This window comes from Octodon degus, unplaced genomic scaffold, assembly GCF_000260255.1.
Source record: "Octodon degus isolate 3935 unplaced genomic scaffold, OctDeg1.0 scaffold00094, whole genome shotgun sequence".
In the NCBI taxonomy this organism is placed as follows: domain Eukaryota; kingdom Metazoa; phylum Chordata; class Mammalia; order Rodentia; family Octodontidae; genus Octodon; species Octodon degus.
Window position 1 is genome coordinate 9,789,150 of NW_004524670.1, and position 17,079 is coordinate 9,806,228.

General features: G+C 46.1%; 1 protein-coding gene across 5 annotated transcripts in view; it reads left to right on the forward strand.

Annotated features, from left to right (window-relative positions):
• Positions 1-17,079, forward strand: part of Akap2 (A-kinase anchoring protein 2) — a 553,389-nt gene that overhangs the window by 309,939 nt on the left and 226,371 nt on the right. For all 5 annotated transcript variants that reach the window (XM_023722921.1, XM_023722923.1, XM_023722922.1 and 2 more), the window contains 2 exons: positions 13,956-14,070; positions 14,906-14,927. In XM_023722921.1, the coding sequence (XP_023578689.1) occupies positions 13,956-14,070; positions 14,906-14,927 (137 nt within the window). The remainder of the gene's footprint in view (positions 1-13,955; positions 14,071-14,905; positions 14,928-17,079) is intronic.

The window sequence follows — 17,079 nt, forward strand, 5'->3', positions numbered from 1 at the left end:
GCTCGTAGAGAATCGCAAGGTGCCATGAGGTGACTGCTGACACTGATCCTGCAGGCCTAATTCCCTCATACCTGCAGCTTTCTTTAGGTGAGCACCAGGCTAAAAAAGTGAAACGGTCATTTCTTATACACAGAGGCGCACTTTAGTCAGATGTGATTGTATGTTTGGGGTATTTGGGGCGAAGAGTGAAAAACTGGGGAAACAGCGATCATCTTCTGCACAACACTATCTCAGGGAAGGTAAAGCCAAGTTTCTTCTAAATTAATAACTGATTTCTTTTTTCCACTAAGTCCAGAGTTGCTGTTATTTTAAGAATTATTTTCCACTGCAGAAATTGGGCCAAAGGTTCTGTTTTGAGGCTACTTCCAGTTGGCAGTTTATGTAATCCCTAAAACATTACCCAACCCACATTTATGGAGAACTTTTAACTGCTTCTTTATTATCTGCAAGATAGCAAGAAGCTATATTCAAAGACAGAGGAGAGATGGAAACTGTCCTCAAGACGGTTGTAAACTGGAGTTGAGGAGGTGGCCCCGAGTCTGAAAAGAGTGACTAAAACACAGCGGGATAAATTTGGTCATACAAATATTTCCATGGGCTAAAATGATAACAAGGAAGGGTACCAGGAAAACTTCCAAAGAGAAAGGAGATCTGAGTAGAATTTTAAAGAATGAGTGGTGGGCCAGGGAGATGGCTTAGTGGAATAAGCGCTTCCCTGGCAAGTGCAAGGGCCTGAGTTCAATACCCAGTTCCGCAAAAAAAAAAAAAAAAAAAAAAAAAAAGAATGAGTGGCACTTGTCCAGAGGAAGGAAAAGAGAGAGAACAGAGGCCTTTCAAGCAGAGGGAGAGGTAAAAGCCTAAACACTGAAGCAAAACAGGGCAGCAGGAGTGAATGGCGACCCCAGGGGATGTTACTATTCCTAGAGGTCAATGGGAGGGTGAGAGGGTCTTGTTAAAGTGACAGCAGAGGGTCCATGAGGGGCTTCTGCTAGGGGAAGGCACTGGAGCTCTGTCCAAGGGCACTGTGGATTTGATGGCGATGAGGCTGAGCAGAGGCAGAGAGGAGTTGGGAGGTTGCTGCAGGCATTTAGGGGAAGGAAGGAACGAGCACATCCTGGGGTAGAAGATGGGGAAGTGCAATATGAAAGATACTTTGGGGGCAAGTTGGCAAGACTTCATGAGTCATAAATGTGCAGGGGGACCCCAACTTATGATGCTTTGACCTACAGTCTTTCCACTTTATCATGATCTGAAGACCGTATACATTCAGCAGAAGCAATGCTTCCACTTTTACATTTGATCTTTTCCTGTACTAGTGACACATGGCTGGGATCTGTCTTCTGGTGTTGGGCAGGGGCTGAAAACTGTAGCTCCTTGTCAGCCACACAATCCTGAAGGGAAATAACCAAGACTCTACAGAGCTGAGTCTTCAGTGTTGAATCAGGGTTGCTAAGCAGCGGGTTAGGCAGCAAGTTAGATGCATTAAATGCATGTTTATCTTGTGATATTTTAAACTTAGGGTGGCTTTTGTGGTATGAAACTCCACTGTAAGTTGTAAGGTATCCATAAGGGAATGTGCTATTACTAAAGGGAAGCAAGCCCAAGGTCAAGGTAACATCCAGGTTTGTGTCTTAGGTAGAATGGGTGATGTTGGTACCAGCAGCTGAGTAAGAGGGTATTGCAAGGAGACAGTGTTATGGAGGAAGATGAGATTGAACCTGTATGCATGGGGTGGTCTGAAATGCCTGTGGAATACCCAGAGGGAAATTCACAATACAGCTGTGCATAGAAGCTGGAGTCAGGTGAGATACTGTTGTGAGTTGGATAGATGTAGGAATGACTGTATGAGGCTGGGAGTGATTATCCAGGTTACTGGTGTTGAGTAAGAAGAGCAGTGAACCAAATAAACATTAATAAAGGAGGAGACGAGGAGCCCATATGGAGACTAGAACACTTGGCTTTCAAAAGGGAAGAACAATATCATCAGTTTATTTAAAAATGAAGAAATAAGAACTGGGCCTGTAGTTCAGTAGTAGAACAGTTGCTTAGGATGTGGGAGGCCCTGGGCTCTAGCGCCAGCACCATAAAACAAGCAGATAAATAAACAATAAAGATAAAAATGAAGAAGACAAATAGTCACACTGCAGAGGATACACTTGCCTTGCGATTGTGGTGTCACAGACTTTATTCAAAGTGAATACACTGGCAGTGAGCAAGGAAGGTGGGGGGGGAAAGCTGAGAGGGCGTTGGGTTTGAGATATTGAGGCAGCAAGAGGCAAATGCCCTTGCAGAAATCTGTAAGAAATTCAACAGTCACTGGACGGGAGGCAAGGTCGAGAAAAGTTCATCTATTCTTAGTGTGAATTGATTCTTGTTTATGGATTACTGGGAAAGACTTGTCCAGGAGAGAGGTTAAGGTATGGGAGAAGTAACTGATGCTGTCCTATCCCAGAGGGGCCCAGGCCCTCGTGGTCAGGCGCACAGGCGGAAGTGTGTTGTCAGCCAGAGACCCTGGGTCAAAGGGTGGAAGCATGGAGGTGAGCTAGATGGGACTTTGTCTCCTCCCAAAAGAGGCAATTTGGGGGAAGAAAGCGCTTAAGACGCTAGAGGGAAAGTACGTGTTATTTTGAAAAGACGGTGTCTCACTTTCCTGTAATCAAAATGCATCATTTCTTATGAAACAGACTCCAATAAGAATCACACCGAGGAAAGCAAAGCTCAGCTCAAGCATGGTAATGATTTCCGGCCTCAGAAATCAACTTGCACAGATGCCGATGGTGCGAGCCGTGTGATTCCAGGTGCAGGTTAGAGAGAAGTTGGTCTCACTGAGCTAAAGAAAACATACAGAGACCAGTTCATTTATGTTTAGCTGGGAATCAGTACAATTGTATCACCATCAATAATACAAAGTGCTGGGTATGCCCCTGCTAAATATTTAAAACCAGATATAAACAACCTAGTATTGATGTTCTTTTTTTTTTTTCTTATTAAGTATCTAAATTGTTTAACTTGAGAGAAAGTAGCAAAGCAAAGTTGAGATTTTTAAAATTACCTTTAATACTCCCGTATCCAAGTTAGTTTTATAATAGAATCAACCCGTTAGCAGTAGGCGCATAAGCATTGTCTTTCTTTTCACTCGTGTAACCAGTATTTATGGACCATCCGTAGATGTAGGAGAGAATATGAGTACAATTACATACCTTGGATGTATAATTGTATGGATATACCTCTTGGCCTCTGAAGTGGAGGAGGAATGGTCATCAGTGTGTTGAAAACTGAAGGAGTCAGGGCTGCAGGGTGTAGCTCCATGGCAGAGCATTTGCTAGCATGTGCAAAGACCTAGGTTTGATCTCTAGCACCACAAAATAAGTAGATGAGTAAAGAAAAATTAATAAGGCAAATAGAGTCACACACTTGAGAGAGGGGTTGTCCAAATAGGACTGGGGAGGATATGTACAATTTTACTGCCCAGGACAAGGCAGGGTACACCAGGCACCTAAGAGGGGTAAAAATCCTGTAGGGTCAAAGGGTCAAGCATATCAGGTTGGAGGGATTTGTGGGAAATCTAGTTAAGCAGCTAGAATTTGATTTGGACATGAATGATGAGGTCTGGCTTCAGCAGGTGGAGTTGAGGGAGGGCCCCTGGGTTTTGCCTGCAGGAGTCAGGTTAATTGCAGTACATAGAACCAGAAGGGCAGAGTGGGCCTATGAAGGGCTTGGAGCAGAGCACAGAGTGTGCGAACTTCCAGCCTAGGAAGCTGGACTGGATTCAGGAGGGTGGAGAGGAGGCACCAGGAGCTTTCCAACAGGGAAAGGGTGTGAGCTGCACATCAGGAATTCTTTAAAGGACCTTGCTCTTCTCACCATATTTATGTCTCAGGCACAATGTGGAAAAAAAGAAAAGAAAGGAGGAAAGGGGAGTGACTTTCCACTGACGCCTCTCAGTCAAGGAAAGTCTTATTCTTTTAACAGCAGAAGTGGAAATCCTCTGTTTCCTTAAGGGCTATGAACATTTTTTTTCAGTGAAGTACCAACCAATCTGCCGTGCTTCTAGATACACTCATCTAAATAAAAGGAAGCTGCTTCCTGGCTAATTGAGCCACAGATGAAAAATATTTGGGGTGTACCATAGAAACACATGCACCATCTTCCTGAAACTTGGAAAGTAGACTTTGTAGTGTCTATTTGCATGAGAACAGCCTTCTTCCTAATGTTCTAATCCAGAGAGACTAGGTAGAGAGTGTGGGAAAGGAGGAGAAAAAGCCAAGTAGTCTTAGAATGGCAGGAAGGGGCAGAGAATGAGGTCTCAGGTTGGTCTTGGAGCCAGGCAGCGGGGCTAAGGGGACAGTCTCTGTAGGGTCCTGCTGTAGGAACACTTTGATTATTTTCCATTCGTGGGTCACTTCTGTAAAGACACAGGCTTCTGGGCAGGAGTTTAGTTGGTTGAGGTGGTTAGATTTCCCCCTCTTTGGCCAGGAATGTGGGCTCTCTGATTAGTAGTTTCCCCAAAGCCACAAGGAATCCCAGAGGGATTTTGTTTTCAATCCAAGAGCTGGATTGTTCTCAGAAGGAAAAGGTGAGGACAGTGTGCATGCTTTCCGCCACGCCCTTGCCTCTGCCCCTGTGCTCACTTCTGCACCTCCTTCTCAGGTCGACCGGTTTCTGCTTCCACCAGTAACTGGGACATCAAGGTCAAAAGTGAGCTCAGCGTTGTTAAATCTTATATGCAGAGGTGACCAGTTCACTGCACTGCAACGCTAGAAAGGTGTTTAAAATGGACAGAGAGCCACATCTTCCTGAGCCATGTCTTCCTGATGCAGTTCAGCCAGCAGAGGCTCCAGGAAGCAGACCGACACAACAGCCCTCCAAAGAAATGCTAAGAAGGGAATGATTATAATTGTGCCTTGAGTCAAAACACCCTGCTGAGACTCTGGAGGCAGCAAGGATTTGGGGACATGGGGAGGGAGAAGGCACGCATGCTTCCCGCTTCCCAACAAGCTTCATTCACACAGGCTGATGAGCAATAACGAAGTTCAAACTTCAGCTGTTGCTCATTTTTCTCCTTCTGCTGAGTCACCGATAAGGCTGTGGGCTGTGGATAGCTGTGACACCAAACCCTCAGCAAACTTCTAAGATCATTCATTCACAATCCAACAGTATGTGGGAAGTGTCTCATATTCATTAGGGTTAGATGTAGAAGCAAATGACAGAGACAATAACAGTGGCTGCAACACAGTGTTTATTCCGGCCTTGAGTGAAATTCCACAAGTACACAGCTATGAGCTGTCCAGTGATGTGCTTTGTGACTCTTTCAGGAGCGAAGTCTTCTTTCATCTTATCTCTCTACTATCTGCAAGGATTGCTCCTCCATGTCTTCAGTAGTGTAGGCAGGAGCTGGATCTTTGCGATGAAAGGGCTACAGAAGATTCTAGAACCTGCCCTATAACACTTTCACTCATCTTAGACCAGAAAATGCTACTTTCAGCTACAATGAATGCCGAGAAAATGTGGACTTAATTTGGAAAACCCAGGGGCCCAGCTCAGCCTCAGGGATTTTATAAAAGTCTTTGCATTTCGACTTGTCTGGATGCATAAAAATGTAGGGGGCTTTCCTGCCCTCTGATGAGTCCACGTTCCTCCTGAAGTTCTTGTTTGGGCAGATCAGTCAGACAGGCACTGCACTTGACTGCTCAACTATGAAATTGCAGAAGAGAACAAGTCTGATTTAGGCACCTTTGGCCAGCCTGTCAGCATTGTCTTTTTTTTTTTTTTTCTTTCCCTGAGAGTATTTACTGACATTCAAGCTCATGTCAGTTGAGAAGCAGTGTGTTTCACTGAGGGTCGAGTGCTGAGAGTGTAGCAATAGAGGGCTTGCTCATTCTGGAATGTTCCTGGGGCCCCAGAGATTTTATAAACATTTTTTTGGGTGCTTTTTTTGTCGTAGCCTAGAGTTAATACTGAGTTCTCTCCATGATGGGGCTCAAAAACCCCTCTACCCTTGGTCTTTCCATTTTTTCTCTTCTGTCTTCCCTAGCACACCTGCTTAGCATCTGGCCCCAACTCATATCTGTGTCCTCCCTTGAGACAGAAATCTGTTTCCCCGAGTCTTCCCATTTCCTGGAGTGGAGCTCTTATGAGTCATGGTATTTATTAAACTTCATTTCTACACATCTAAGGGAAAGAACTCAGACAATTAATGAAACTAATAGGGAAACAAACTTCACCAGATTTGTAAATGAGCATTCTATGGGTCAGTGCTGTGCAAAGAAGGAATGGGTTGTCTTGGGAAGGGTCTTAGGCAGAAGTAAAAGTACTGTCATGTGGAGTACAGGTCAGGATATTCATATGTCTGAAAAGCTTTTAGGTTAAATAACATCTGTTCCTGGTGTGTTAATCAGCTTTGTGTCATTGTGAGAACATACCTGGGATACTCAACTGTTAACAAGAAAGTATTTATTTTGGGTCATCATTTCAGTCCATGGTGGGCTGGCTTTTTTATGTTTGGGCCTGTGTAGAGGCAAGAGATTGTACTAGGGAGAATGTGGTAAAAGAAATTTCTCACTTCATGGTATCCAGGAGACAAAGAAAAGAAGAGGAGAGGCCAGGTTGCAAAATCCCCTTCAAATGCGACCTCTGTGGGCCTAACTTCCTTCAACTAAGTCCCCCCTCTAAAAGTTCTGCCAGCTCTCAGTAGTGCCTTAGGCCAGTGGCCAAGGCTTCAACACATGAGCTTTATGGAGACACTTAAGATCCATATCACAGCACCTAGTCTGATTTTCTGTGGTCCTGTGAGCATAGAGAAATAAAGTTTATATTAGTCAGTTTTCTGTTACTATAAGGAAATATCTGAGGCTAGGTATATTATAAAGAAAACTTGTTTGTTTATCTTACAGTTTTAGAGGCTGGAAGCTCAAGATCAGGAGTGGTGTCATGGCGGGAAAGAGAACAAGAGAAAAAGATCCTATAAAGAGAAGGAGGCAAGAAGGATGTGGAGGCCAAGCTTGCTCTTTTTATAACAACTCAGTTCTGTGGGAATTAACTGGGATCCCTGAGAGCTGCGTTAATCTCTTTTGAGGGCAGCTCTTAGTGACTTAACCAGCTTCCACTAGGCCCCACCTCTTGAAACTTTCACTGCCTCAGTCATGCCTTACTGGTGCTTCCAGCACATGAGCCTTTGGGGCACATACTCAAACTATATCCAAACCATAGTGTGGTTTCCTAGCAGCTGACTTTAAAATGGGGAAATGATTGGCTTAGATCCTCTGGGTAGGCCCTGTGCAATCATAAGAGTCTTTAAAAGTAGAGGAGGGAGGCAGAATGAGAGACTCAGAAGGCTGGATGACTGTAGAAAATAAACATTATGGACTGGCTCTCAAAACAGAAGGATTTCTCTCAGGCAGGGAATGTGGGTGGCTTCAGGATGTTGGAAAAGGTGAGGAATAGATTCTCCCCTAGAGGCTCAGAGAACAGCTCTGGCACCATCTTGTCTGAAGTCTGATGAGTCCTGTGTCATACTTCTTCTGACCTGGAGAAGTAAAAGATAATATATTCATATTGTAAGCCACCAAATTGGTGGTAGGTGTCACAGCAGCAGATGGAGATGGAGATAATCTGCCTCCCTAGCACCAGGCCCACGTAACTGGCAGAAGGTATGAAGGCATCCGACGCATACATCAGCCATCCTCTCCTCCTGACAAGGTTACCCACCTCTCACTGGCCAGAGCCACCTCTGACTACACTGACCTGCAGCGGAAGCTGGAATGTGGCTTCTGTCAGAGTGAAGGAGGAGGAGAACAGACACTAGCAGGCAGCTTGGAGCTCTTGCCGCACACTGCCAGGCAGCGCTGACTGCTCCACACATACTGTTCTTTCCTCTGTGATTGTCCTTCCATGTGGTAGGGTAACTTACACATTTACGTGGCTTTTCTTATTAGTTGATCAAATGCCTAGCATCAGGCCTTGTCTTTGGTCTGTCTCTATGTTCCTGGTCCTCAGACCAGTGCTGGGTACAGAGAAAGTGTTTGCATAAAGCAAGAAGTGTGACTGCACCAATCAATTTTGAAAAAGAGGATGATTGTTGCACTTCACAGAGCAGAGGTCTTTTGTATTTTTCCATAAGGATGGTCTGCAGGGGTCAAGTATATATTATAGTCCATTTGGCTCTGATCAAAACCTCCTCCATCCCCAGTAAATTACACCTCCACAGCTGAAGTGTGTTGTCTTCCCTTACAGTTTACTGCAGTTGGCTTTTTGCTCGGAAGGAACTGAGCAAGCCAATCAGAGGCTGTTGTATGCACCTGTCAGAACTCCTAAAGCCTTGATTAACCTCATGTATAAATTACACTTCCTGCCCATTCTTTATTTTTAGCACAGCAATAGCGCTTGGTGCCTCCTGAGAAGACTGCGTTAGGTTTCATGCATGAAGCTACAAAACAGTAGCATTGGTGAGGGTGGCTGGGATAACAGTTGTTAACCCCGGGGCACCGTTCCTTGGGAAGCTCCTCAACCCCACAAGCTGGGCTGAGAGCATGGTGGTAGCCTTGAGCCGTCCAGCATTCTCAGAAGCTGGCCCTAAAGCATGTGTGCGTTGGTAGGAAAACCTGCTGCTTGGAGCTGACTTGCTTAGTCTTACATAAACTTTTTCCTTCAGTCCTTCCCTTTGGGGCGAAACTCAGTTGTTATCACAGAGGTTTAGTTTCATTGTTTCTCTCTCTTTCTCCATTCCTTCTCAGTTACACAGCACAGTATCATGACCCAAATCTTTAGCACCTGAACTATATAGCTGAGCGCCCTGAAACCCATAGGGCAGGGGCAGGCTGTGGAGATAGACAAGCCGGCCCACGGGCATCAGGTCACAGAATTCTTAACTACTTGTGGTAGCTGCACCAGAAGTGAGGGACCTGCTGGCTGCCATTTTTAAGTTATCTATTTTTATAGGACCCCATTTGTTCGAGTGTTCTCCATCGTGTCTACTTCTGGGCTCAGCCTTGTAAACTTGGTAACTGTTGGTTTTGGATTTAAGCAGATGTTGGATCTAGGAGCGCTTGCAAAGATCTGTAATCTCAACACTCCGATGAGCTAAAGCAGCAGGATCACAGGTTCAAACCCAGCCGGGGCAACTTAATGGGCCCTTGTCTCCAATTGAAAATATTAGAAAGGGATGGGGATATAGCTTAAAGCAGAGGCCCTGGTTCAATCCCCAGTACAGAAAAGAAGAGAAAAGGAAAGAAAAGGACTTGAAGGCTGTCATTTAATCCCTCCACTTGAGACAGAAAAACTGAAGCACTGGCCCCTTCTTATACCACACCCTGTAAGGGCCTGCCTTCCCAGGATGAGGCCTCAGGCACTGAAAAAATAATAAATAAATAAATAATTTTTAAAAGCAGTTGATTGTTTTCATAAGCAAAGCATTCTGATTGCATAAGTGATACATAACTTTTTTTAAAACTGGAAAAAGGTCAAACATTGCAATCAATCAAGAAAATAACTGCCACAGGTGTTATTTTCTTAGTCTTCATCTTCACAAAGGAATGATGCTTCCCTCTAGGTTTCTCTGATGATTCAGGGAAGGAGGTACCAGCTAGTATATGACCTTCTCAATCTTTTAGCTTCAAGTTTTTTTAGGATATATGAATACAGATGTAAATCAAAGATTGTACATACAAGCATCTGTGTGTATATATTTCATGTAACTAGGATGATTTGTTGATCTGACCTGTCTCATTGAATGATTGCCACCATAATGTATGATAAATTTCCTCAGAGTCACACTGGCTTAGACTGAGAGTTGTTCCTCTCTGCTGTGACTTCTGTGTTGGCTGCTTGTTACGTGCTTGCTGATCTAGACTGGTCTTTTCAAGCCACTCTGATAATGGCCTCACTCCAGCCGAGTGTTTCTCTGGCTGTGGGCTGGGCTCAGGTCTTCCTCATGCACTTTCTTTCTGAGCCCCATACTGAAGGAAGGGCAGGAGTTGCCTAGAGGTTTTCTCACAGCACTGGCTGAGGTAAGGGGGCAAGCCCAGCAGGGCTGTTGCTTTCCAAGGGTTCTCTCTGGATCATTTCCGCTGACACCTCATTGGCTAACAGAGGTAATGAGGTTACACCCACAGGCAAGCTCAGGGGAGACATAGCCCATCCGTCATGAAGCCAAAGCAAACACATGACTAAAATCAACATTAGTGGGTGAGGGAAGTTGGTATTCTTCTCAGAGAGGCAAATAGAATGAGGAGTATTGTTGAGAATCATGTAATCTACAACTTCTCCTAAATATCTTCTGAGGAACTCTGTCCTTCGAGATTTAAATAAAATCTGCTTAGAAGCCACCTGGGAATTAATCATCCAATCACTGGACCCCGAACCCAGACCTTTCCCACCCACTGAATTGGCCCAACGTATGGGTCATTCAGCCATCCTAGGCTGTTAGCCCTGTTGCATTTGCATATCCCTCTCCTTGGATCCCAACCCAAGTAATTTACACAGGTGTGTGTACAACAGTCTGCCGAACTTTTGGGACAGCCAAGGAGTTTCACTTCTCCATGTTTGTGCCTTCCCACTGATCATCCCTCTGTCTTCCACATGCCATTTGCATCTCAGCCCACTCACAGCCTCTCACACCAAAGCTTGCCAAAGCTCGCACCCTCTGGTTTCAGAAGTTCTGATGGCCTGATCTTGACTGGGACATACCTTTGTGCAACTTGGCTGGATTTTGTTGTATTGTATTCATTCAGCATACTGCATTGAGCATGTGTGCGCTCTCTTTGATGAATTTGTAATCTAAATGAGGGAATTAACAATGCATGTTACTGTTTGGGGGCCAGATAATTCTTTATTCTAGGGACTGTCCTGTGCCTCGTAGGATGTCTAGCAGCATCCTTGGTCTCCACTTGCTAGCTGCCAGTGATACCAGCCCCACTCTCCTTGCGTGATGAGCAACCAGGTTTTCTCCAGATAGTGCCAGGTATCTGCTGGGGGACAAAATCACCCTAGCTGAGAACTGCTGCTCTTGCATATGCTAGACTCAGTAAGCGTTCTGAGAAACCAAAATAATGTGCTAAGAAATGTTCAGAGCCAGGCATGGCGGTGCACATCTGTAATCCCAGCACTCAGGAGGCTGAGGCAGGAGGATCCTTGCAAGTTCAAGACCAGCCCGGGCAACATGGTGAGCTCAAGGCCAGCTGGAACTGCATAGCAAGACCCTACCTCAAGATAAAACAAACAAAAAATGAAAGAAGTGTATGAAAGTCTTGGGATGGGGGGAGGGACATCTGAGCTGAAGCCATAGGAATGGCTAGAAGTTTGTGATGAGTTTCCTGGAGAGGGGAGAAATACGGGGCACAAAGGAGTGATAGGCCAGCTGTTAGGGCAAAACCTAAAGTGAAATAGGCAGGTTGGTGGCCGTGCAGGTCAGATGGCTCCTGGAGGTTGGATGCGGCGGGCCTTGTACATTGCTGTGAGACTCCACTTCCACTCTCAATAAAATGTTATATGCCTCTGCAGCTGTGCTCATTTGGAGGCGATACCACTGGATTTAGCATTGCCTTTATAATCCAACATCATTGCTGCAAAATTGCCCCATCCAGAGGTCATTTTTCTGATACTCAGAAAAGAAACACAGAAGCCTTCTTAGGGTACAGTGTATCCATTCATTTTTCTTGATGTTCCTTACCTCTCAGGAGATTTCACTCTGAACTGTTCATTTGAGTTCAAACTCTGAGGGGTCTGGTGGCCAGTGCTGAAGAACAGATTAGAAAGTAGAGGAGGAGAAGAACAAGTTAGATAATTAGCATAGGAAGACGGAGACTCTGCAGCAGGGGTTTCAGCACAATAAGGGTAGAGAATCCAGAAATAAAAATGGATGAGTGAGTGAGTGAGCATGGTGGATTGTCAACTGCTTGTCAGCTTGTTACGCCCAGCTGAACTGGACCAGCATGATGCTGGGTATGGGAGGCCCACCTGAGGATTGTGCCCAGCAGCATAAGAGGCTGTTAAGGAAGCTGCTTGGGAAGCTGCTTGGGAAGCTGTTTGGAGAAACTGTTAGAGCTGTTGGAAGCTGCTGGTTCTCTCAGGCTGTTCTGCTGGAGGACCTTATCATGCTGGCTTTCCTGGTGAACTTGACTGTTGTTGGAGGAGGAGGAGCTCAGGACCATGTTGTCACTGAGAAAGGCTGTGGTTCACCTTGGGAGAGCTCTGGTCCTTACCTTGAGCATTGTTTCCTGACTCTGGAGGAGAAAATAGTGCACAGCTCAGTCTCCTAAAGAAGCTTGTCGTGTCGGCTTTCCTGATGGGGTCTCAGCTTTCTTCATCATTGGAGGGGCTCAGAACCTCACTGTTGCTGAGGACTGCTGTGGTACTTTGGGGAACCTCTCGCTCGTACCATGAGCATTGCTTCCTGGCTCCAGTTAGGATCCCTCAGCCTGCTGGCACAGATCCTTCATCCTACTGGCACAGACTTTCTAGCTTCCACCACTGACCTTTGGGCCTTCCCACTGCAGATCTATAAAGTGGGCCTGTATGAGATATTATTGTGGGGTTTTGCCCTCCAGTTGGACTTGTGGCATTATTATGAATTTTAGGTTTTCAACTGGATTCGGATATTGGGATCCAGGTCTTTAGCCAGATCCCTTGGTCTTTAGTATGTGGACAGATTTCCTGCACTCCTTGTATATGATTCTTTGGGTAATTCATTATAAAATCTTATAAAATGCATCCTGTATTGTATTGCTCCATGAAAAAACCCAAATGAATGAGTAAATAAAAGAGCAAAGTCAGATGAAAAAGAACTATAGCAGCGCAGCAGTCTGGCATCCTCTAGTCAGGGAATATCGGTCCCTCCATAATCCTTAAAGGCATTGCTGGGTCCCAGCCCCACCCTACCATGCCAACATACACTGGTTCTTTCAGGTTTTGGCACCAGGAATTGAACTCAGGACCTTGTGCTTGCCAGGCAGTTGCTTATGCTGCTGAGCTATATAACCAGCCTCCCAGCATACACTGGTGAACCAGGCAGGGAGTAAGTGAGAGCTGAGGAACCCACATGGAGATTTAGACTTCTGAGTTTATGTCTTTGTGCCAAGGCCCTACAACAGCAAACTAGTTACTTAACCTTGCCAAGCCTTAGTGGTCTCTTCCGTAAAATGGGGATTCCCAACTGGTAGGGTCACTGGGAAAGTTAAATAACTGATGTGACTTCTTAGTTCAGTTCTTAACACAGAATAAGAGCCCTATAAAAGCTGATGATTATCCCTATCATTTTACTGGAAGAACATCAATGCTGAGATTCTCCCCCAAAGCATAACTGTAGTTGCTCTTCTGGAAGTCTCTGAGACTTTTGGCTGTGCTGGAATTTTCCTTTCAGAAAATATATACAATGGCTGTGAAGACTGAGGAAAGTTGCAGATCCATAGGGACAGCTGTGTCTGCTCCTTCCGTTTCCTCTTCTTTCAGTGGTGGAAGCCAGACCACTGCGGGAGAGGAGAGCAGGCTCTCAAGGGCTCTGGCCACCTGCCATTTGTTAGGGATGCTTCTCCTTTGAGCAAGACTGGCCCTTGACCCTCTGGCCATGCTGAGAGTGTGGCCGTTATCCAGAGCAAGCTAAAAGAATGTGAAGCAATTGCTTCCAGATAGTACATCCAGCAGGATGTAAACATAATCTACCCTGAATAAGAAATGTGCACACTGATGGACTTGGAGTGGGGACACCAAGGCATGTAGTAAGTTTGGGGCTATGAACTAGTAGAGGCATCCTGGAGGTTGCTGTCCTTTGAGCAGTATCTTCCTGGTGACAAAGCTGGAAATACAGGATGCTCTGTAATGTAAAACCTTGGCCTGGTTCCTCAGCATAATGTGAAATGGAGCCTGCCAGGAAGACAACAGTGGCTCAGCCGGAAGGAGCTGCTCTCTTGCCCACAGATGGCAGGACAATAAAGCAACTTGTCCTCTGTTTGTGTGTCTTCCAGGCTGGAGCAGGAAATACAAGCTCTTGAAAGTGAAGAGTCCCAGATATCCGCCAAAGAGCAAATCATCCTAGAGAAGCTAAAGGAGACAGAAAAATCCTTCAAGGACTTTCAGAAGGTGAAGAAAACAAACATGGTGTCTCTGTCTATGGGGAAGAAAGCCCTAGGAAATGGTGCCTGGGGGGCTGGGTGGGGTCTGAGTGCTGTGGGAATGGAGGAGCAGCCTGGGCCACAAGTCCTGGGTGCAGCTTTAGGAGCCGCAGGTGCCATCCCTGAGACCGAGAGTCTCACTTGTCTTCAGGTCTGGGCCCCCTGACTTGCCCAGGAAGCATCAAGAGGAGCTATCATATTAGCCCCAACTACCTGCTGTCCAAACCCATTATCTGCCTAAAGCCCAAAAAGTCTTCCCCTACTGCACTCCAGTGTTCTGAATCCAGTTCTCATTAAGCAAATTATACATATTCCCTCTGGCTTATTTACACTTCAGTTTTGGAGAATTCTCTTTATAAAATAGTCAGAAGCAACACCATAGCTAATGTACATGCACTGCCATCAGGAAGAGTGTAGACACGTTGACATTTTGCTGTATGCAAAAACGAATGGGACCGTGGAGTAAAGAACAGAGAATCCCTGAGGCCATTCTGTTCCTCTGTTGCTGCAGGACATCAGTGATAGAACAGCCCCATGAAATTAATTTTAAGATGGAACTTTCTAGTATTACTTCAACACAACCCAGGCTATTTGGTGAAATGATTTTCTTTATAAATGAATTGAAATTTTGTATAAGGTATGAATGATAAACCCTTAGCTGTGCCCTTAAGTTTAGGGATCCTGATAATTTTCCCAGTAGAGCACGCAGATTTGGGCAGGGCTTGGTGGGAAGAGAGGGGAAATGGATGGAGATCCGCACCCCATGCACATAGTAACGCTCTGCCCTGCTTTTCTTTCCGCAGAGCTTGTCCACCGCGGATGGAGGTAAGTGTGCTCTGCCCTGACTGTAGATGGCTCCTTCCTCGGCTGCTAAGTGGGTCTCACCAACACAGGCTGGCTGGGAAACATGATGTATGGCTTTGTCAGGGCTTCGGACAGAAGGGACAGCACTGCCGCAGGGCTCCGGAGGGGAGGTCCACATTTCTGGTCTTCACTGTCTCTTGCAAAAATTGTTTCTGAACTTACTGCCTCTGTTACACACCGGGTTGGCTGTTCCCCTTCGCAGTCCTTCCCAAAGGCTTGCCGCCTGGGCATTTCTTAAGAGGAGCTGAGCAAGGAAATGCGCTAACAAGGTCAGGACCAGGTGCTGTAGAAATGAGCCTGTTTGCCTGGATGGTCAGACCCTGAATATGCACCACATGTCAAACCTTTTGGTGTTTAACTACAAAAGGCCATTCTAAGGCCTCTGGTCTGGTTTGGTCTTTCTTCTGCCCTTCCTTTCCCTTGCTTTCTTACCTTTTATCCTTCGTTCTTTTCTTGAATCAAAACACTCCAGCTTCTCTAGCCTTCCAGGACATGGGGCCGTTCAGAACTTCCCTCCCATGCACATGGCTGGGTCAGAGCACACCAGGGGGAGGGGCAGAGCCCCAGGCTCTGCACCCCGCCCACCCGCCAGGAGCAGCTCTTCCTCCTCATCTCCTCCTCTGTCCTGGCCCCTTCTCTCCTTCCCCGGGCATGGGATGAACTTGTGATCATTAGTTTCCTTGACCTCAGCAGCAAACACAGGACTTTTCCTCTCATGCCCCCTCTATCTGCTTTCAAAGGCAAGAATGCCTCGGAAGGGTCGGAAGCCCGTGCCCTTGGTACTCACAAGGCGAGCCTCTAGACTAAGAAGGGGCTCAAGAGACAGAGTGTTTTCCCAGTTTTATTTGGGGAATTATGGGGAACAGTTTAAAGGTGCAATGATATATATCTTTTTTTTTTTTTTTTTTTTTTTTTTTTTCTTCTGGATTTGCACTGAGGATAGTTCTGATGCAGGGGAAGAAAAGTCAAAGTTTACAGTTTTTTCTCCGAGCAAATGACAAACAAGGACCTGGATCCCAGCTTCCTGGGAGATCCTTGGGAATGTTCTAAATTAAACCCCCTGTTCCCGAAGCACAAGGCAGGAACAAGTCAGGGCGGAACCAGCAGGACTCTAGGAGAAGAGGGCTGTAATAGTTCTAGCAAGAAAAGCTGACCCACACTATGATGGACCAGAAGGCCACTTGTTCATGCTTTGGGCTTGGGTGGAGGAGGTGTCCCTGGCGCAGCATGGAGAAGAATGCAGACTCCGCATGATCAGCAAGAGTGCAGTTAAGGGGCTGGGAGACGGCTCAGTGGAATAAGCACTTCCCTGTAAGCGCAAGGGCCTGAGTTCAATCCCCGGTTCCGAAAAAAAAAAAAAAAAAAATAGAGTGCAGCTAATGGCCAGTGTGGGCCAGTCTGGGATGCTGACCCACAGACATCCACATTCCCGAAGAGTACGCCTTGGCCTTTTACACTTTCACTTCTTTATTTCCTTCCCTTCTCACGTGGGGACCTCACTGCCTTCTCCCTGATAGTGAGGGGAAGGAAGGAGCCTGCATGTCCTGCCTCTGACAAGACACTGTGGGGCCTGGAGCCCTCCCTATAACCTGTGACTTAACAACCAGAAGTGAAGCCACAGGACAAACTCCCATCGCTGTCTCTCCCATCCACACCCTGAATTCTCCTCTCATGCCTTCACACTCCATCCCACCATTCCCGCCCATTCCTCTGAGCAGGGCACCATGCTGATCAGGACTGGTATGAGAAGGGCAGGTATGAAGAAAGTCACCCAAGACTCCATCCTGCATCACCTTTTGCTCAGGCTTAGGAGACTGCAAAAGTCTTAGGGATCCTAGTGAAGAGTCTCCCCACAGTCTCACTTGTCACACTAGATTTTGGTTCCTGCCCTCTGTGCATCTAGCCCAGCCTGGGAGCCCTGTCACACCACAACTACTAGCAAAGACAGAAGTGTAAAAGGAAAAGCACAGGATTTCAAGAATATAGTCAATGCACAGGTCACTCTGTAGCTAGAGGGTGAAACTGAGGCATGTCTCACTTGGGAGGGTTTGGGATGTTGATCTTTTTGTTCTTTATCTCAAAGACTGTGAGCTACCAAGACCCATCTCTCTCT